The sequence below is a fragment of the Eleutherodactylus coqui genome, chromosome 12 (genome assembly GCF_035609145.1).
Source record: "Eleutherodactylus coqui strain aEleCoq1 chromosome 12, aEleCoq1.hap1, whole genome shotgun sequence".
NCBI lineage: Eukaryota > Metazoa > Chordata > Amphibia > Anura > Eleutherodactylidae > Eleutherodactylus > Eleutherodactylus coqui.
The window spans coordinates 130,002,592-130,023,799 of record NC_089848.1 but is presented as its reverse complement, the minus strand read 5'-3'; the positions used below and the strand labels follow the sequence as shown (position 1 = coordinate 130,023,799).

The following is a 21,208-nucleotide window of genomic DNA, read 5'->3' as shown; positions in this document are numbered from 1 at the left end:
TCTGGGGAGAAAGTAGAGACAACGAGTGTTTAGGTCTGCAGCATTGGCACGAACGGTTATATGGAATGCGTTGTAAACTTTGCTGCAGATTTTCCATAGAGGTGTGAACGCGCCCCGAGGCTTTCTCCAGATGGGCATGTGCAAAAACGGACCAGTTGTAATCTGTCTGCCATCAGTTTGAGTTCTGTGTGCAGCCGCTGACCTGAATTGGTGATGATTATCCAGGAAATCGGATCGGGATGGCACATGTTGCGCCTTTCTTCATATAGACTATTTGTGTTTAAAAAAAAAACACCTGTCTAAATGACCTTATTGACCTGATGGGTCAGTCTGCGACACATGCAGTTGGTCGCACACACGGACAACCTACAGGTGAGAATCACACCCGTCTCAATAAGCCCTGGAAGATCTAGAGGATCTGTGCATTACATGAACAGCCTATTGATTTTAATGTCTACCATATGTAATGCTTAATTTCTCCTATAGGGGAGCTGCAGGGAAACAGAATACTTGCTGCCAGGCTTTCCTGCAGATCACATCTGATCGCCAGGGTCCAAAGCAGCAGAACTCCCTTTGAACCTCCTATTTTTGAGGACTCTTATAAATAATAAGAGATTGCCCAGTGTGAACCGCCCCTTTAAGAGCTCTACCCTCAATATTAAAAAAAAAATACCCAATAGCTCCCAGTAAAAGTGCCAATAAATATAAACGCCCCCGTTCAGTGAAGTTGTTAAAATTTAATATCAGCCTTTATTTAGTTGGAATTGTTTTGGAAGGAAAACGTTGGTGATCAGCAGATCCGTAAATGAGCGCACACCTTGGGTGAACTTCACATTTACATTTATGCAAATTACAGACCTTGCTGACTTTGAGAATCGCGGCTTCGCACTGCAGTGGAAATTAGGAAGCAACATTATAGGAAAGGTACACAATGGGGAGATTTATCAAAACTGGTGCAAAGAAGAGCGGGGGGGAGAGGGGAGGGATTTGGTTGGTCTGTATTGAGGAAGAGGGTGGAGGCGGAGCCTGGGGCGAATCTCTGTTCACCAGGGGAGCGGCAGCTGCAATGGTCGGCCTGTCAAGGGAGGAATGTAACAGAGGGCAATCCTATCTGGGCCGTTGCAAACCCTACCCTTGGGGTCATACGGGCTTCTCGGCCGTAGGAGGTAACAGGGCAGTAAGCATTTCATGTCCGCGGTCTCACCACACCAGTTTAGGCCGCGATACTTGACAGATTTCCCCGAATTGGCTCTGGGGCTAACTTGTGAGACCAGGACCTCCTAGGATATTCCGTGTGCGACTGCTCGCCAGAAATACGGTCCGAACGCACAAAGTTCTACACAGTTCACAAGCGGTTATAACAAATGTGCTGCAACAACACGAACAAGAGGCCGTATTTAGTCGCAGTCCGTATCGGAAAGTACCTGCACAGAAATACTGGCGCCCCGCGTCTCTGAGCGCCTCCGCACCGGTTACTAGACAATAGGGCCCAGATGTAGCAGGGGCCCAACGGAAGGCATGCGGAAGACTCCCTCATTCGTGTGGATGAGGCCGGTTTCACGCAAAAGCTAAAATCGCGCAATCTCAGTGCGATGCGAGTGAGCGCAAAAACGCAGAATTATGAAACCCACGCTTTTCGATGGTTTCCTTCACATTTGCGATATTTTCCCTTGTGCGATGTTGCGTTAAATAAAGCATGTCTTATCTTTCTGAGTTTTGCTCCTTTTTATGGTCCATACTTCTCTATGGAGCCTTCATTTGATCGCATTGCAACGCACACACTTGCGATTTTTGTGCAATGCGATGTGTTTTTAACATTACAAAGGTCTATTGTCTTTCTCGCGGCAAAATCGCGTGAAAAAAAACTAGCAAGAAAATCACAAGTGGCAACAATGTTTTTGCTAGAAAATCATGTGAACAAAGACGCAATTTTGTCGCAATTTTCTTGCGGCAATATCGTGATCACCCATGTGAAACTACCCTGAATGTTAGTACATGCGAGGCTCCGCCCTCTCCCCAGCATGAGGCGCAGGAGACTCTAGAGCCATAGAGGGGGCATATAGAAAGCGCTAGAGCTGCGTCATGAGCTCAAGTCCCTGAGTTAGGGCCAGCAAATTCATGACGGCGGACATTTGCAGGGGGCAGCAGAGCGGCGCTATCCCCATGCTGGGCGCAAGCATTGAGAGAGACAGCAACCACTCTGGGTCCTGAAGACACGGGGGTGAAGAAACTGCACCAATGGCAGATAGACTGGATCCCTGGGGTGAAGCGCCCTGCAGCGTGTGGGCAGAGAGGGAGTCTCCCTCCCCGCAGTGCGGGACTCCGTGGTGGCGCTGTTGAAGACCTACACTGGGCAACAAAAGTGAGAATGAGCAGCAATAAATGATGTCTACGGACTACAACCCCCATTATTGCATGAGGTAGAGTGGCCAGGTTGGGGGTAGATTGCCTTACAGGACTGCATTAGCTTAAAGGGTTAATATGAAACCCATAAGTTAGCAAGGCCTTGCAAGGGTTAATACCCTGTTTCCCTGAAAATACGACATACCCTGAAAATAAGACATAGCATGAATTTCCTGAATTTTTGAGGATGCAAAATGATTTTTCAGGCTTTTTGAGGATGCTTGAAATATAAGCCCTACTCCAAAATTAAGCCCTGCTAACAGTTAATTTAAAAAGTCAGTTTAAATAGTGTCCAGGCAGCTATACATGTAAAAAAGGTAAACCTTTTTGAACAAAAATTAATATAAGACACTGTCTTATTTTCTGGGAAACACGGTAGTATGGGTGACATGTAGGGGTAATGTCCTTGGTCAGAATTGAACCCCAGCGCTGCCAGGGAACAGTGTTAACCACTGAGCCACATCCATTGAGAGACCACCACCGCCTCGTGGCTGGTAAACAGTGTTTGATACTAGTTTTTGGGGTGTTTATCAACTTCCAGTTCGGTACAAACAATTTCGGACCAAACTGAACTTTTTGAAGGAAGTTGGCGAACCGGTCGTACTGAGCCTTTGAAAAGTTTGCTGATCACTAATAACAGGGATACCCAGAGACCATCGGGGGTCTTCTCCTCTCTCTGCAGGGCACTTACAGCAGAACACTTTACAGAGAATCTTAGGGGAAGTATGTGCAGCCCCCAACCCCCCCACCCCCACCCCCACCATCCACGCACCCCTCCATGTCGGCCCACCACTGACAACGCCGACACCTCTCTGAGCCAAAATGTCCCTGAAGGAGGAAAAGGAAATGCTACAAGTGTTGTGTTGTAAACCAACAAAGACCCCTCAGAGGGATCACAGATGGCAAAAATCCCTAAATTCTGCTTTTTGAGACCCCAGATTATTTTATAGCTCAGTGCTGGAATTTGTTAAAGAGCTGCTATAAAATAGTTGAATACTTATTGTGTGACAAGGACTGTCAAGTACAGAACCTGTCATCACTGTTGAGTAGTCTGCATGTGTTCTACTGGTGCAAGCAGCGAGACAGTACCATGCGCAAGCCAGAACTGCTCAATAAATATATACAGTCCCAGTAACAAGCTCAGTGAATAAGTGTACTACTACCAAGCTTAGCAAATAAGTATCAAAACCTAGCTCAGTGAATAATAGTACTAGAGCCAAAATAAGTACATACATACAGTACCAGAACCAGGCACATAACAAATACAGCACCAGAACCAAGCTCATAACATACAGTACCATAACCAAGCTCATAACATACAGTACCAGAACCAGGCACATAAGATACAGTGCAGAGCCTTGCATTTATTATCTATTCACATGCAGTGTGGCTTTAAGACTCCAGGGGGAGCCCAGGGTGAAAGTACCAATGTGGTTCACTGATGGAAGTCCAGGGCAACCCGCTGAATCATTATGGCATCATTAATAGGTTGCTGGTCTGCATGGTGAACTACATATATCAGAATGGTCTGCCACTTTGTATCCACTCTGTGTGGGAGTATACGCCAAACAGCCACCCCCCTCTATATTAAGAGGTAGTGTGAGTGGCTGTCTCATCGGTGTCCCTCATAGGTGTAATTAGCTCCCTCATCTGGTAATCTGCTACCTGCATGATGAGAGGATGCAGCTATCTGCATTCCTTAGTCAGTAAGTATCTGGCCGTTTTCTGCGATTGTTTTTACAGTGCAGAACCAAGCTCATAACATAAATACAGCACCAGAACAAAGCACAGTACATAAATATAGCACAAGAACCAAGTTCAGTATATGAATACAGCAGCGGAACCTCATCTCATAAATGCAGCTTCAAAACCAAGCTCATAACAAATACAGCACTAGAACCAAGCTGGTAACAAACAGCACAGAACCAAGCTCATAACAAAAATACAACAGCAGAACCAAGCACAGTATTTTAATATAGCACTAGAACCAATGGTATCCTCAGCTCCACACTACTATCTGACCAGTTGGGATCCCCTCCTTAACAAGCTGGCAACTGGCACCCTGTAGGACTGCATGGGTTGCACATAGCTAAGAGTGACCAGGTTGTTGGAACTATAAGCCATTCAAAAGGGGAAGTCTCATGAGGACAACCACGGCAAGGGTACCCTATTAGGACATATGGATATCAGAGGGGACTCCCTTCTGACAGACTTGAGCCACTTTTGTATTACATGGGGAGCCAGTTACACCTGGGGGGGGGGGGGGGGGGGGTGAGCGGGACCTCAGACAATCTGCTGATCAGTCCAGGCCACACTTTGAAAGGGGTTGTCCAGGAATAACCCGTACTGTACTATTATCCATAAGTGGTCATTATAACAATGATTACCTTTTCCAGTTTAGTTGTATTACATATCCTGTGTACATTACCAAGCCAGCAAATAAATGTGGTATCAGAACCAAGCTCAGTGAATACAGAACCAGCTAAAATCAGTACCTAAAATCTAAACAGCTGCACAAACAACCCCGATTCCAAAAAGGTTGGTTACGCTAATCATATGTTATCCGCAGTAGAACACATCAGAGGGGAAAGGAGACAGTTTTCATTTCATTCAAAATAAAGTAACTCATTGACAAATTGATGGCAGCCACACATCTCACAAAAGTTGGGGCAGGGGTGACAAAAGGCAGGAAAAGTAAGTGGTGCTAATGAACAGATGGAGGGTGAGATGATTACAGACGGGGGTAAAAAGAAGAAGAGATGCCACACAATGGTAGACACGGCCCTGACCCAACTTTTGTGAGATGTGTTGCTGCCACCAATCTCTAAATTAGTTGTGATATTGGAAATAAATTATATTGTGAGATGAGATTTCCAAATCTTTGCATTCTTTTTTACTTTACATTTATTTACATTTTATGCAGCATCCCAACTTTTTTGGAATTTTCTCCTTCCACCTGTCTGTACATGATATGGAGCACATGACCTCGTCATATGACTGCTTCACCCAACAGACGTGGCACTGTATTTTTGGTATTAGGGGCAGCATAGCGATGTTAGGATAGAGGATGGAGCAATGTGCAGGATGCAATGTGTTTATAGCAGGTGGGAATGTCCAGAGAATCTCGGCTTGCTGATAGTGAAAGTTGTAAACAGGTTCACTTGACTGGAACTGAGCTGCAATACTGGACCCAACCCACGGACAACAGTGGCGCTGTTTGCAGAATAAGAAGCAGACCATTCGTCGCTGGTCTGAGACAATTCCATTTGTTAGAGACGTAATTTGTTTCTTCCAATGCAGGAATTATATAATGCTGAGCGATTACATTGTAATCAGATATCGGAGGTAGAAGAGATAAGAGATTTAACGAGTCTCATAATCTTCCTGCCACAACACAATCCTTCTAAGGAAGCCTGCTGAGAATTCCATGTGAGGGTTAATAATTAGCAGCCGTTATTTCCGATTGGATGTGGTGTGGAATGTGTTGGGCGCTTTTTATATTTAGTTTGACCTCTGTATACAATTACAGAAGGAGTCCTCTCAGCTTTCCTCTCTGGACGGACTGACTCATCGCTTCACACTTGCAGGATTCACATATGCTGTTTTGATGCAGTTTTCGGGACACTTTTTGGGCTAAAGCCAGAAGTAGATACAAAAGGAGAGCAAAAAGGAAAAACTGATACATCGCCAAGTGTAACAATCATCAGATTAGGGCAGGTTTTCAGCTTTTAGGTGTAAGCTGTAATGTTTCCTATTCACTGAAAGCAAGCAGCATACCTCTTAACTTTCGAATAATAAAAAGGATAATAAGTCCTGCAGTGCAGCAAATGTTTTTGTCATAGTAGACCACGCCCATTTCACATTACGCCACACCCTTTGTATCCCGCCATAGCAAAAGTGCCTTTTAGCAAGATACTAACTCTACACAGAGATAGTGATTACAGTGCAGTTACCTCCTGTAAGAGGGTGGATGAGTTTGCCATGCTCCCTCCACATACAGTATAAGCAGTCCAGCCAATCTGGAAGCAGCTGAGTTAGGCCACGCCCCCTCTGGATAGTGATGCAGGGAGAAGAGAGAGGCTCTGTGAAGCACCAGAGGAAGCCCCCTTACATAGCATGGAGGAGGAGAAAGGAGTAATGCAAGGGCCCGATTGAGGAGACTCCGTCCGATGGGACCCCTTTAAGCCTCACTCCCAAAAGGTACCATATGAAGGAAAAAGTCCTGCGTCACAGCTGAGAAGTGCAAGAGCTGTGTCAGTCACTGCAGCACAGTGTGGGATGCAATTACAGAGGAGGATTCAGCAGCAGTGAGAGGAGCCACCACGACAGAGCAGCCAGTGAATTAGTGGAGGCTATTGTCTGTGGCAGCAGCGACTGCATCCCTGTGCTGTATCCTCATGTGTGCTGCCTCTGTCACCATCTGTCATCATTGCACCATCACGTAACCATCCACGTATCACAGGTGACAACTTCCCTGACTGCTGATGTCTGTCTTTGTTTTTCTTCTCTATCTGGGCCCAGACCACCATGATAATAGCTATCAACCACGAGTCGTCTCTAGAGACTTTCTCTATCCTACCTCCAATGAACCTTTCATTAACCCTCCTTAGTACTAGTGCCCCCTCTGTGGCTTTCACGTATAGCAGCTACCTCAGCTTAGTTACAGTGCTCCCTCTGTGGCCCTATTTCTAATAGCTTCTTTGTGACATCTATTTAGATGTAGAGCTCCCTCTGTGGCTCCCGCTTATGGCAGCTCCTCTGTGGCTCCCACTTATGGCAGCTCCTCTGTGGCTCCCACTTTTGGCAGCTCCTCTGTGGCTCCCACTTATGGCAGCTCCTCTGTGGCTCCCACTTATGGCAGCTCCTCTGTGGCTCCCACTTTTGGCAGCTCCTCTGTCGCTCCCACTTATGGCAGCTCCTCTGTGGCTCCCACTTATGGCAGCTCCTCTGTGGCTCCCACTTTTGGCAGCTCCTCTGTGGCTCCCACTTATGGCAGCTCCTCTGTGGCTCCCACTTTTGGCAGCTCCTCTGTCGCTCCCACTTATGGCAGCTCCTCTGTGGCGGACACTTATAGTAGCTAACTCAGCTTAGTTATAATGCTCCCTACGTGGCCCCATTTATAATAGCTCCTTTGTGACACCTGTTTATAGTGCTCCCTACGTGGCCCCATTTATAATAGCTCCTGTATGACACCTGTTTATAGTGCTCCCTATATGGCTCCCAGTTATATTAGCTCTGGTGATCTGGGTCCAGCAGCTCCAATACAACACCAGCATATTCATTACACTCAGTGCTAGTGCGGCATGCTGTGCTCCTGACTCCTCCCCCTCTACTGCCCTCACGACAGAGAACAGGACATGGGGGAGTAGTCAGGAAGCACGGCATACGACACTACCATTGTGTGTAATGAAGATGCAAGGGTTTTTGCAGCTGATCCACCAGAGTCAGTGGAAGGAAGGCAGGTGAATTGGGACACATTACATTCATCTCAAGACAGCAAGACAGCTTCCAAGATCTTGGACTGTTCTGCTGCATCCTGGACGGTTGGAAGGACGTAAGTAGTGATCTCAAAAAATACTAAGAAACAGAAACATAGGGAACTTTGGAAATTTCCAGAACTTTCCATTGCACAATGGTTAAACTTTCTTTGCACAAGACTGGACAGGGAAGCGGTGATCAGTCACGGAATGGCGCACATGTGATTAATATGCTGAGAATCTGCAGAACTGACTGAGCAATAAATAAAACATCAAAAAGCAATTTCAATCTAAATTCAGAAAACCGTATTATTAACAAAGCGTCGTATTCCTGTATTTGTTCATCACAAACAAAACCCTATAAACAGCAGATTAGGAGAAGTACAAGAATTATCTTCACAAATATTAATATTGTTATATTCCCGGCCGCTTCGCATATCAATGTTCTGACTGCTGACAACCGCGCAGCTGGATGTGCAGAGGAAGTAGGGCAGATAACAGCGCTGCTCCCTACATATAGGCTGGGGCTACATGGCGACTTGGGGCGCGCAACGCAAAGTTTCAAAGAAGTTGTGTAGAGGGGGATTGGTGCTTCGCTCCCACTGTTTTATTATAGGTTCTGTATCCATATATATGTGTGGTCCCCTTAAAATGGTGATGAAGTGAAGAGAGGCGGGACCGACTGTTGGCGGATGGAAGATAGTTGCCAATTCCAATGGACGTTCAGAACGAGAAGTGTGCGTGTTCCAGGGAGAGCTGACTATAATGGGGCCACCAGCTACTCCTCATAGGCCGGCTCAGAGTACAGCAGCATGCATCTCCTCCACACCACTTATTGCCGGGAGTCACTTCAAGTCTGTTTATCTTTTCCTACCACAAGTGATCCAGATCGCCAATGGCGGATAAAATCCACAAGCTCCCCGGAGGGAGTAAACCTGCTTCCTGGCATGTACAGAGACCGCGCTTCTGCAACTTCCCAAGTTCAGGAATAATTGGACATTTCACCGTGGCCCGAGCCAGGTCTTGCAAGAGAACTGTTTAGTAGTTCACCACCAGTTTGTTTGCGGTCCATGTAAGGCCTCTACATTGGACTTGGCTTCTTCTGTTTCAATTTAAGGTATTTTCAGCAGCAAGGATGAATCAAGTCCCATCTTACCAGAGTTATCCATGGAGGATACGATGGGTTACAAGTTCCCAAGCAGAGGCGGAATGTCAAAGACCATGGGCTGATTTAGCTTGGCCCAACCTGGCATGAAGGTCTTATTACCCTAATCCCAGAACGAGCTGACAAATCCACTATGACCCCCTCAGTAGGTCAGTTGTACTGCGGCCGACGCCACTGAAGTCCTGTCTTGGCAGCAGCTCGGTCCAAGTCTCCAAACCATACCCGGTGATGGAGGTAACTCCAGCACTGATCGATCCCCAGCACCATGTTAATGTTGCACAATCAAAAACATTTCTCCAACTTTCCGTCAAAGAGAAGCAGAGTTGCAGACAGCACAACCTTAACCCAATAAGGGATGAACTGGTAACTTGCAATCGCCACAAGGAAATTGATCCAAATAATTTCCAAAGTAATCCAAGTATGTAGAGAAAAGTATGGCAGCAAACCAGGTGCAGATAAATGATGCAGAGCTTTATTCCTCCTCAAGTCACAGATACATGACGTTTCGACACAAAGTCTTTTTCAAATGCAATGAAAGCAATGGTACAACAGGGTATATATGCAGTCAAACAGCCAATCAGTTGTTAATTGCAAATTAGTACCTCATGTGGAGGGTTTAGAATCAATGCATGGATACTTGTGGGCACTTCCGGCATCAGGCGTCGTCATGGAGAAAGTCATGTGATAGAACGTCATGATGTCACGACGACTGACAGTCATGTGACTGTTTTACATTTGCAATTTGGCTGTTGAAAAAAAAGCTGAATTGCAAACCGGCCGACAGACATGTGACCTTGCATTGTGGCCTATGCGGAGAAGTTGCATGTGACTGACAACCAAAGATGCAACAGTTTTGTGACTCAATTGACAAGGAGTAGATGCGGTCAAAATGCGACACTGTGATCTTCATGTCGGGCATCACCATGTGGCCCCAGCATAATGGCCACTCTGGACCAACAGCCTAATACCTGTATACTGTTTGCTCTGTGCTCGGTGGTACATTATGTTGGCATTTACAATAGTAGGAGATGCCGCAGTGGCCGGTGAACGCAGCTGTTCTTTTCGATCATCCTGACCTCAATAATGCGTGCGATGAGCCGCGGAGTATTAATAAAGTTGTTATGTTAAATTATATGCTATGCAAAACACTAATCACACGTCTTCTCAAGTACCAGAAGATGCTGTTCACAATCCAGGACAGAATGGAGATAATCTTGTTGGTCGGCAACAGAAGTTCATGTGAGGTGGCCAAGACTTTCCCTCAGGAGCACCCATGAAGACAGTCAACACGTGCACGAAGTGTCAGGAAACTGATTCAGAAGAGCACGGAAACAGGTCGTGTCCAAGACAAACCGAGAACCGGACGTTTGAATGGGCGCCACTTGTGTGTCTTGAGGATCCTTAAGACAGATGGTTGACTCACACCGCGCTCCAGCGACAATCTCCTGATACTTCTCTGTTCGCTCGTGAATCCATTAGCCCAGCTGTTCGCACCCCGGGATCAGCAGCTCTGTTCGGATGACCACTTCTTGGGTTGTCCTGGGTCCCCTGAACTTTTGAATCAGTTTCCTGACAGTTTCTGCACTCACTGGCGTCTTCCTGGGGGATCTTGAGTGAAAGCCTCGGCCTCCTTGTGTGAACACCTATTACTAACCATCAGGATGTTCTCAATTCTGTCCTGGTGCCCCAAAAGACATGCAATTAGTGTCTTCAATACCACGTAATTCAACATATTAATAGTCAACATGATCTCATCCATAACTCAAAAATAGGTGCGGGTATTGAAAGAATGACTTGACCTATCAATTTATGATGGAATTCCACCCTTAAATTATGTATCCCATGCCCATGACCCTCTTTCCACTGAAGTTTCTTGAGATAAATCCAAAATGGGTGCTATCAGGCCCCACAACAGTGCCAACAGACTTTCCCTCGCCCATCTAAGTGTTCTACAAAGCTTCCTACTTGTATCTCTTTTTGTTCATTAGATATCATAATCATAATCTTATCACAGCCATTATCTCCTACATTCCCCAGCCTCCTGGTCTTCTGTCCGGGATATATCTGCCGGGCCGAGACATTCAGCAGATCCTGGCCTGCTGAGTTGTGTGTTGCAACTGCTCCAACCACCCTACCCCAGTGCAGCGGGAGGCAAAGGTTAAGAGAGGTTAGGTTGAGGATATTAAAAAAAACAGGAAATATTTCCTGGCTGCTCCTGGCGCCGCCCCCAGCAGCTGGACGCCTTAGGCGCTGGTACTCCAGTACCCAGTGGCAAATATGGCCTACAGCAAGAGTAAATCCATGTTGACTGCTGCTCTCACCGCATCACTATAACATGACAATTGTATTCTTTGTGAAGAGTCACCAGAGCCTGGTATTCATCCACTTAGATGCAACGTATCTATCACAACCAGCAAGACGGATGGAGGCCGTCATAGAAATCACAAAAATATCACTGAGAAGTCTGAAAGCCCAAACAAGAAAACAAGACATCCTGAGGATCGTTCTTCAAAACGTCACAAGGAGCCCAAATCACCTCGATGGTCCGAAATGATAATAACTTACTGTACATTGTATCTCAAAAGTGTGGAAAGACCCAAATAGAATGGAAAGGATTCGGAAGACCGTGATGCAATTTTGCATGTAAGCTGCAGAGGGAAGGGAGAAACCTGTTGGGCCCTTTTTTACTAACATGACGGCCATTTTGAATCTTGGATTCAACTCAAATTTTTTCCAATGGGAAGGTAGGTGTGTAACATATCAAACTGGCAGAGAATTTGTGGCGATGACATGTGTGCTTCAGACACCTGCCATAAGGACAATCTAACCATTCTGCTTCAGATAATACTATCATTCACATTTCATATATCACACACCTGCCTTTCCATTGGAAAAATGAGTTGAATCCAAGATGACGGCATTCAAAATGGCTGCCATGTTGGTGACATGGCCAAACAGGTTTCCGCCTCCCCCCACAGCTTATTTGCAAAATTCCATCACCATTTGCCAAACCATTTTCATTGCACACGGGAGTTTCAACACTTTTGAGATACCTTGTATATATTAGCTCGGGGAACACAATCATCGGTAAGGTAGCACTGAAGTCTGCTCTACTGTACCTGATCTCTCAGACGTTCCTGGTGGCCCATTATTGCATTTGCATGATGAGGGTATTTATATTTGAGGTGCTCCAAAAAGGCCTCCCTCTTCCTGTCCATGTCCGAAGTCTGCATTCCCAGGATTTCCTTAGAGCTACGTGGCCCCCCTACGGTGTGTCTCCGGGGAATATTCCGCCCAGCTTTGGAGGGGTTAGGACTGTTTCCATTCGATAGATTCTCCTTGGACTGGCGACATTCTGTGTCGTCTAATGAGCCTCCGAATGGATTGCGTTTTGTTTGACCTGAAAGATATGGAGAAGAATAAACATGAGATACAATGTTACAATATGTTATACAAACATAAACAGAGTAAAGTTGCATAGTGTGGAATTAGGACCCCCAACTTTTACATATATGTGCCGGGGTTTTTTGCACTTCCTGTTGTCTGTGGGCTGGAACAAACCATCTCTTGGCCTTCTTGCGGTATTTTTTGTGCACGTGAAAAATGGATGACACATGGATGTAAAAAAAACTGTACATAGACACCAAAAATACACAAACGGAGTGAAAACGGTGCTTTTTTCGGAGACCAAAATTGCATGTGCCTGTGTGAATGAGCCCTTAAGGGGGTATTCCCATCTTGGCTTTTCGCAGCAGAGAGGTGAGACCGCTGCTGCAACTACTGGCCACCCAGCCATCTCCCATTTGCATACCTTTTTCCCAGGAGGCACTGCATGGTCCATAAGATTCCCTTTGCATTTGTGGCACTCTCCATAAGGAGAATCAGTGCCCCTCCGTATAAGAGAAGGAGCGTTCTAAACCGGAGCCTACAGAAATAATGTCATGGCGGCACATTCCCTAGAAGCCATCGCCATACCAGCACATCGATAACACCATATCTCGAACAGCACATGGCAAACACATAGTTAATAGAAATGTTGTTATGTGACCTTAAGGGAAAACACGGTGAAGCATTTATCCCTCGCAGAATCGCAGCCACATTCCAGATCGCTTCCAAATCACAAGTAAAGTTGCAAGAACTGTAACAGAAGTGCGCAGAGCGAGTCCCCGGCTCCAAATATATCCCAGGCTGGAAGCCTTCCAAGACGCCATAAATTTACCGCTAATTCTCACTCTTTGTTCGCTGTGTCTCGGTTAAGTGCCTTACAACAAGCGCAGATGTAGCGGAGCTGAGTTCATCATTTAGTGGACACTGTATAAGAATAACCAATATAATCACCATTTTGGCTTCCGCAAGTGTTTTCAGACGGTTTTCCTAAAGTCCCCCATAGGGACCCATTGTGAAAAATTGCATATCACACAGAAAACAATTTTTGCAATAACTGGCGACTAACTGTTTCCGGGCAGGTAAGCGACCCCAGCGTATACATTTAGCAGGGGCTTCCAACAAGGTAATACGGTGGCATCCACACCCATAGGGTCCCATTATAGTCCACTATGCTATCCCATTCCTTCTTTCAGTGTTATACAGAAGTATACTGGCCCAAAAAACTGAGGCCACAGAGGGGGCACTATAGCTAAGTGGCGGAACGTGGTGGGCATTATAACTGAGAGCAGAGAGGAGGCACTATAACAGTGTGAGAGGAGATAGAGAGGGCCCTAAAACTAAGCGGGGCCACAAAGGGTAGTATTAGTAAGTAGGACCACAGAAGGAACATTATGATTTTTGGAGCCACAGAGGAGACACTAGTACTGTGGGGGGTGAGTTACTTAGAAACCGATTGAAGGGACAGTAGCGGCATGGGGAGAGTGTGTAGAGACGAGTCATGGCTGAAAGAAGACTTAATGGCAGCCTGGGACCAGATTTAAAAAAAAGACTGACTCCAATCATAGGCATATCACTTGTGATCAATGGAGGTAACTGCACTGTAATCACTATCACTGGAGGTAACTGCACTGTAACCACTATCACTGGAGGTAACTGCACTGTAATCACTATCACTGGAGGTAACTGCACTGTAACCACTATCACTGGAGGTAACTGCACTGTAATCACTATCACTGGAGGTAACTGCACTGTAATCACTATCACTGCATACAACTGCTATTATTTAGAGATATATTATTACTGTGAGGGGGTCACTAAGACGTAATATTACTGGGAGGGGATGCAAACAGCGTGGCTTAGCATAAAAAGGCATGGACTAATACAAAATAAAAACTTGCTGTGGCATACAAGAATTCTCTCCCCTTTGGCAGGTATGACAAAACAGTTCCACTGTGTAACAGTGGATGATAAATTGTATTAGTAACCCAGACACAGAGTTATTATCCAGCCTAATAACACGACCTTCGGATTATTAGCTGCTGCAGTGCATTCTGAGTGCATGCTCTACATTGGCGGTTCACACCCTCCACCGCGCCCTCCACCGCCGCGCTCCCTGCTCTTCTTCTCCTCTCCAGCATCAGTGATCGTTAACAAGCCCCAGCAACGACCTCCCTGCTCCGCTTCACCCCAGCATCAGCCTCACATGTTCTCCTTGTGGTAAACAGCATAAAGCTGTCTGAGGTCGTACCGCACGTCACAAGACCAGCGGGCTGAGATACTTCATTCAGATGAGCCGCTATTAACATTCACAGATGGAACATTTCAGGAGTGTCTGAATACTGGAGACTAAATAGCGAATCTGAGAATATACAGTTGTGGCCAAAAGTTTTGGCGCTGACACGAATTTTAGTTTTCCCAAAGTTTTCTGCTTCATTGTTTTTAGCTAATTTGGGGTGGACACCCACTGGGGTGTTTTTTTCTCCACTACGATGCGAGACTAAAGTTAAAGTCCCGCATCGCAGTGCGAGAAAAAAAATCGGCATGACGCCGGGATATCGCCAGTCTTTTCAACGGGACCAGCGTCAGCAGCCGGGGACCGCGGGGATGGAGAAATCCTCTGCCACAGCTGTGACAGCTGTGGCAGAAGTCCGCGGAATTCTATTCCATTGTTTTCACAGGATAGGCACTGCTGCCGATCCCATTGAAATCAATGCTTTCTGCCAAGCCCCGCAGAATGATTATCGGGGAAGGGCTTGAAATATAAGCCCTTCCTTGATAATCTGCCAAAAGTGTGTAAAAAAAAATAAATTATTACTCACCTCTCCTGCACTTAGCCGCGTCCTCCTGCTAGCTCCCTGTCACTGCTATTAAGCTCTTTCAGCAGTCGGGGATTTAAAAATCTCCGCCTCCTGAAAGGGCTGTGCAGATTGGCTGAGGGCTCAGCCAATAGCAGCTACTGCTTAGCTATTGGCTGAGCGCTCAGCCAATCACACATAGCCCTTAGCTATTCATTCATGAATAGCTGTATCTTAGCAGTGCCGATCCCATTGAAAGCAATGGAATAGAATGCCGCGGACTTCTGCCACAGCTGTGACAGCTGTGGCAGAGGATTCCTTCATCCCAGCGGTCCCCGCGGGAATGAAGGAACCTCCCGCCACAGCTGTCACAGCTGTGACAGCTGTGGCAGAAGTCCCTGGCATTCTCCATCTCTTTTCAATGGGGCTAGCGCTGCTGTCGCTGGCCCCATTGAAACCACTTGCGATATGCCGGTTCTACACCAGCCTCTTTCTTGCGCTGCAAGGCGAGAGTTTTCTCGTGCTCTCGCAGTGCAAGACAGAAAATATCGCAAGTGTGCGTCCACCCTTAGTCAGATGTTTTAGGGTTACTGAAGTACAATTATCAGCATTTCATAAGTTTTTACACTTTTGATAAATATATCAAGTTTGTCAAAAGACTCCATATTTACAGTGTTGGCCACTATTTTCCAAATCTCCTCCACTCCGGCCTGGCATGATAATATCAGCTTCTGGGCCAAGTCCTGACTGATGGAGACCCATTCTTTCTACTCGGTGCTTGGAGTTTATCACAATTTATGTTCTTTTGTTTGTCTTCCTGCTTTTTGAGGATTGACCGCAGTTCTCGATGGGATTGAGATCTGAGGAGTTTCCTTCCAGGGACCCAAAATGTCAATGTTTTGTTCACCAAGCCACTTAGTCATCACTTCTGTCTTGTGACATGGAGGTCCATCATGTTGGAAATATATTGTTATCACCAAGTTGCTCCTGGATGGTTGGGAGAAGTTGCTCTTGGAGGAGGTTTAGATCCCATTCTTTATTCATGGCAGTATTCTTAGGCTGTGAGTGAGCCCACTCCACTGCTAAGTGTTGTGGACAGCTGAATCACAGTACATCGTCTTCCGATGAATGTGGCAGTTGCCTATCTACGCAACTGCATAGTCCCGAGAATAAAGTTAGGAGGAAGTTCTTTTGTGGTGTGCGGGTGTTAGGGCCATTGGTTGTAGTGAAGTCCACCCTCTGCACCAACGGGTACAGAGACATTCCGGACAATGTGGGATCACCCACCCTTTGGTAATACTTTGGGTACAGCTCCCTATCTCTACCAAGATGACCGAGCACCATGCCATATGGCACACAGTGTGGAGGCTCGGTCTGAGGAGCAGAATGTCTGTAAACTTCATTGGCCGCCCAAAGTCCAGATCTCAATCCCATCGAGCATCTTTTGGATGAACTAGAACGTTGTATCCATGTACGCCCAACACACTCATCATCCCCTGCATCACTATCTAAAGCTCTCCTCCAGGCAAATCCCTCCATACATCTATAGAAATTTGGCACAAAAGCAGCCTAGGAGGGTTACTGCAGTCATTGAGGCCAAAGGTGGCCAACACCGGACTGGAAGATGGGCAGAAAATCCAATTTCATCCCCATCTCTGTGCGTCCAATACTTTGGTCAGCGTAGTGCGTGTTCCTGTATGTGTCTGTTTGTATATGGCGGCCATGCCCTAATGTGGGGGATCCTTGCAGATCTCCTTACAGTCAATGTTGACACAAGTCAGTCTAAATGGTGAGAAAACAGCAGAGTTCAAGGGTCACCGAGCACAAAGCCTTGGAACCTCTTTGTCTTTATATGTCGCTGTTTGTGCGGCGCTCAACCGTAAATATACAAAACGCACAACTATTTACCCAACACACACGGCGGCGCAGTGGTGTAATAGAAGGGCATCTGGGAGGCTTTTCTAGCTGTTCTTTCAGTATTGATCCCGAATCATAAAGGATTTCATATGCTGCGCCGCCGGCTGCGATGGTATTGTGTGCGGGGAATGTTTATGGAACAGTTTATCCCTGTCCTGAAGAGCTTGCAGTTCATTCATTGCTGGAGCTGTTATGGATGACTCACGTCGGGGTCAGACCTGCTTCCTGGTGGAGACAGAGTCAGTCTTGTTGAGCGGATATACGAGATTATCACTCAGAATGAACTTGTATATAATAATGCGACTTTTGTGGGTTGTACATTAAAAAGTAGAATAGAAAGTCCCCACTATTGGCATTGTCGTCTTGTGCGGCCCCTTGAAGACGCTATCTTAGCTGCCTTACATTTGCAGTCATCCGTTGAATAAAGCGTATTGAAACAAGTACCCAACGTTCTGCTACTTTGTATTTCGCTCTGCCGGCCGTAGACATGACATAGCTGGCGGTAAATTCAACGAGGACAATGAGGACCAGTCGTGTTTGAGTTTAACGCATCTGATGCTTTTTCTCCAAGGTAAGCGCGACCACGGCGAGGATTCCCAACTCACCAGAAACTCTACGGCACTTGTTATGATGGCTGCCATCTTACCCCCCTCCGCTGGCAGCTGCGGCTCATACTTTCCCATGTCTGGGTTCCTGTCTGTTGCTCTCTGCTCCCCGTAGGGCCGGCTCCAGGCTTATGTGGGCCCTTGGGGGGGTTGAGTCTCAGTTGGCCCCTCTTTCCATCTCTGCATCGGCCGTAATAGAAGGACACTGATTTGGTTATTATAGTGAGCCAACACCTCAGCGATCACGTCACCAACAACGGAGGGGCTGCAATACCAAGTGACCCCTCTTCACCCTTTTTACATATAGATGCCACATTTTACCCCTTTAACGCAGTGTTTTCTTAGTGTCTGGGGGTCCGATGGTGCACAGAGGTCAGATGATAAGGCTACATACTCACCTCCCCTGTCAGTCCCCGGCAGCTGCAGTCGGCATCACTGTCCACGCTGACTTCCCGTTTGTGTGATCATGTGACACACACATGATCGCTGTAGACCTTCCCCGATCATGTACTGACCCAGCAGTTTGGGCCAGTGGGCCTCCTTCCACTCATGGCCCCTACAGACACAGTGGGCCACCGCCCCTGTCCAGGTTTGCTGAGTACTAGCGCCGGCCTTGCATTCACACATGTTTACAGTCTTAGAGCAACCCCTCAGTTTTGGGAAAAAATTCCATCCCAGGACTGGAGGGTGGAGTGGTATCTTACCTATATTTTATCCTCACCTCCTGCCCCCTCTGTTCCTCTGGTTTGGTGCTTCATTTTTGGGTGACCATTATGGTAGCTGCCATTTTCCAGCAAGCTAATAGATACTATGAATTGCTCTGTGATAGGCCAGTGCTGACCATGTGAGCAGCACTGGCCAATCACAGAGCAGCTACAAGGCTTTGTTAGTCCTAACACTACCAATGCACTATAGATGCGCTGGATGTCAAAAGCAGCCATATTGGCCACCTGAAAACGGAACCAGAACTGGCCAAACGAAGGGCCAGAAGAAGAAGATAAAGGATTTTCTATCTCTAAAGTATAATATAAGAATTACTCTTGTATTTTAACCCATTCAAATCAACGGGTTCTTTTCCTGTGTGAGTTCTGTTCTTCTCCTAATTAGATAGAGCTTGCGCAGGGAAATCAACGGGTAAACGCTCTCTTAAAGGGGTTTTCCAGCCTATTTTTATAGATGACCCTTCCTCCGGATCGGTCACTAATAGGAGATCAGCTGGGGGTCTGCCGCTTGGAACCCCAACCGATCAGCTGTTCAGGTGCGTGCTGTCATGGGCACAACACACGGGGTACGGAGTGGAAGCAAATGGCACCGACCCTGTGTAGCGGCCGACGCTGGTAATTGCAGATGCAGCTCCCTTTAAAATCAATGGAAGCTGCCCCTGGAAATGCCAATACCACCGGCTACACAGGGGTGAATGAGATCTGCTTCCAGTCAGTACCCGGGGGCTTTAGCTGAATTGTTGGGGTCCTGAGTGGCAGACTGCAGTCGATCGACTATTGATGACCGATCATAAGCCATGTCATTGAACAAACCAATGGTTCAAAAAGTTGCACTTGTCCGTTTCAATGGTTCCCGGGGATTAATTTTTGGAGTTTCTTTACAGAACACAAATAGTTAAACAATACTGCAAACTACGGCGAAGATCTGAGGAACAGTATGGGCAGCTCATATGTGGCTATACGTCTACTTGCCCCGTGCATACCTATAGCAACACACACAGGTCATTCCACGGCGGCAACAAGACCGACGCTCTACAAGCACAATTCCGAAGAGCGTAAATTGCAAAGTTTACAACAGCGTAAAGCGAGCGATAAACGCAAAAACCGTAGAAACCTTCACTTCACTCTACGGAGAGTATTATATTCTGTCACCTTATATTTGCCCGAGCCGTGGGGGGGGATCTCCAATGTTTTTGTAGTGCGGACTATAGAGTAATCTCTGCATGCGAACGACACCTGATAGTCCTTTGTGTGCCGGGAATCTCTGCACTATTAAATGACGGAATCTCTTAAAGGGACCTTTTTTTTATTCCTGAAGCAAAGGGTTAAGTATTAGCAGATCAAGCCGTGCTGCACATTGTATCTATATATAAAGAGCAGCCGCTGCGAGCTCCTCCGCGACTAATCCTGTTACTCACCGTTGATTTGTCCGCTACTCGGAGCCAGAGGAGGCTGAGACCTGTGGATCGCGTCGTCTTCTTCCATTCTCCCTATAAGAACGGCCGACGGCTTCTTGTTCAACGGAACTTTAAAAACAGGAAGAGAATACGGAAAAAACAAGCAGCATTCCAGCCGGGTGTGATCCCACTCCGGGAAGAGAAGGTCTCCCGTAGGACTGCCGAGCTGCACTACAGTCTGCCTTGGCTGCAGATCCCAAGGAAGCTCTGAGCGAGGCCCCAACAGGTGACGGCCGGCGCTGCCCAAGACTCCTCATATAGCTCCGATGACTGCAGCGGAATGAATGGAGTCGCCTCACTGGAGGGCAGGATTGTACTGAATCACAATCCAGGGAGCGACATTAGCACCTTCGGAGCTGAGAACATTGCTACAAGGAGTTGAATTAACTTGGGCACTTTTGATTTCTACTTCTGTGTTCTTGACCCGGCGGCCCTTGACTCATCTCGTCTTGCAGAAATAAGCTTACCACCCACACTTCCGAAATATAAAGCTTTACTAACTCTACTATATCGCTTAAAGGGGTTTTCAACAGGATGTGCTGTAAATGTCTGGAAGGTTCAGGTCCGACTTGTACGGCTCCCACCTAATGGGAGCATGGGGTCTAATGGGATAAATTGGAGGGGGTCTGACCGCTGGGACCCCCACTGATCATGAGAATCAGTTAATGAATGGGGTGGTCAGTGGGGCTGCAAGCACTCGCACCGATCACATACTTATCCTCGAACCAGTGGAGGAATTCCTTCATTAGACAACCCCTTTAAATAGTGATGACCTATTCTTAAAGGGATTGTCTGAGTCGTGAAATCTTGGGACAAGACCTCCCCCATGCAGTAAAATACCAGTGACATACTCACCTCTCCCTGCTCCCCGCTGTGTCCTGCGCCGGTGTTTGGTTCCCCGCTCCGATCATTCACTGAGCTCTGTTATTGGCTACAACAGAGGTTCCCAACTCCAGTCCTCAGGGACCCCAACAGGTCATGTTTTCAGGATATCCTATAGTAAGAACACCTGTGCCAATGTCTGAGGCACTGACCATAATTACATCACCTGTGCAACACTGAGGAAATCCTGAAAACATGACCTGTTGGGGGTCCCTGAGGACTAGAGTTGGGGAACACTGGGTTACAACGTCCCATAAACCACGGCGAAACTACAACTGCAAACACAGTCCAGAGCGGAGGACTGAGCCCCGGCGCCGGACACAGCGGGGAGAGGTGAGGACACTTCAGGCCATACCAGGCACAGTGCCGGTCAGTCCCAACTACTTCATTGGGACGGA

The 21,208-nt window shown here is 46.9% G+C and overlaps 1 protein-coding gene across 5 annotated transcripts in view; it reads right to left on the bottom strand.

Moving 5' to 3' along the window:
- KIAA1217 (KIAA1217 ortholog) overlaps positions 1–21,208 on the bottom strand; it is a 392,222-nt gene that overhangs the window by 295,565 nt on the left and 75,449 nt on the right. For 4 of the 5 annotated variants that reach the window (XM_066585321.1, XM_066585329.1, XM_066585323.1 and 1 more), the window contains exon 2: positions 12,165–12,445. In XM_066585321.1, coding sequence (XP_066441418.1) covers positions 12,165–12,278 — 114 coding nt within the window. In that variant the 5' untranslated portion in view covers positions 12,279–12,445. Of the gene's footprint in view, positions 1–12,164; positions 12,446–19,889; positions 20,061–21,208 lie in introns of those variants that run through there. The other variant, XM_066585322.1, reaches the window with a different exon arrangement.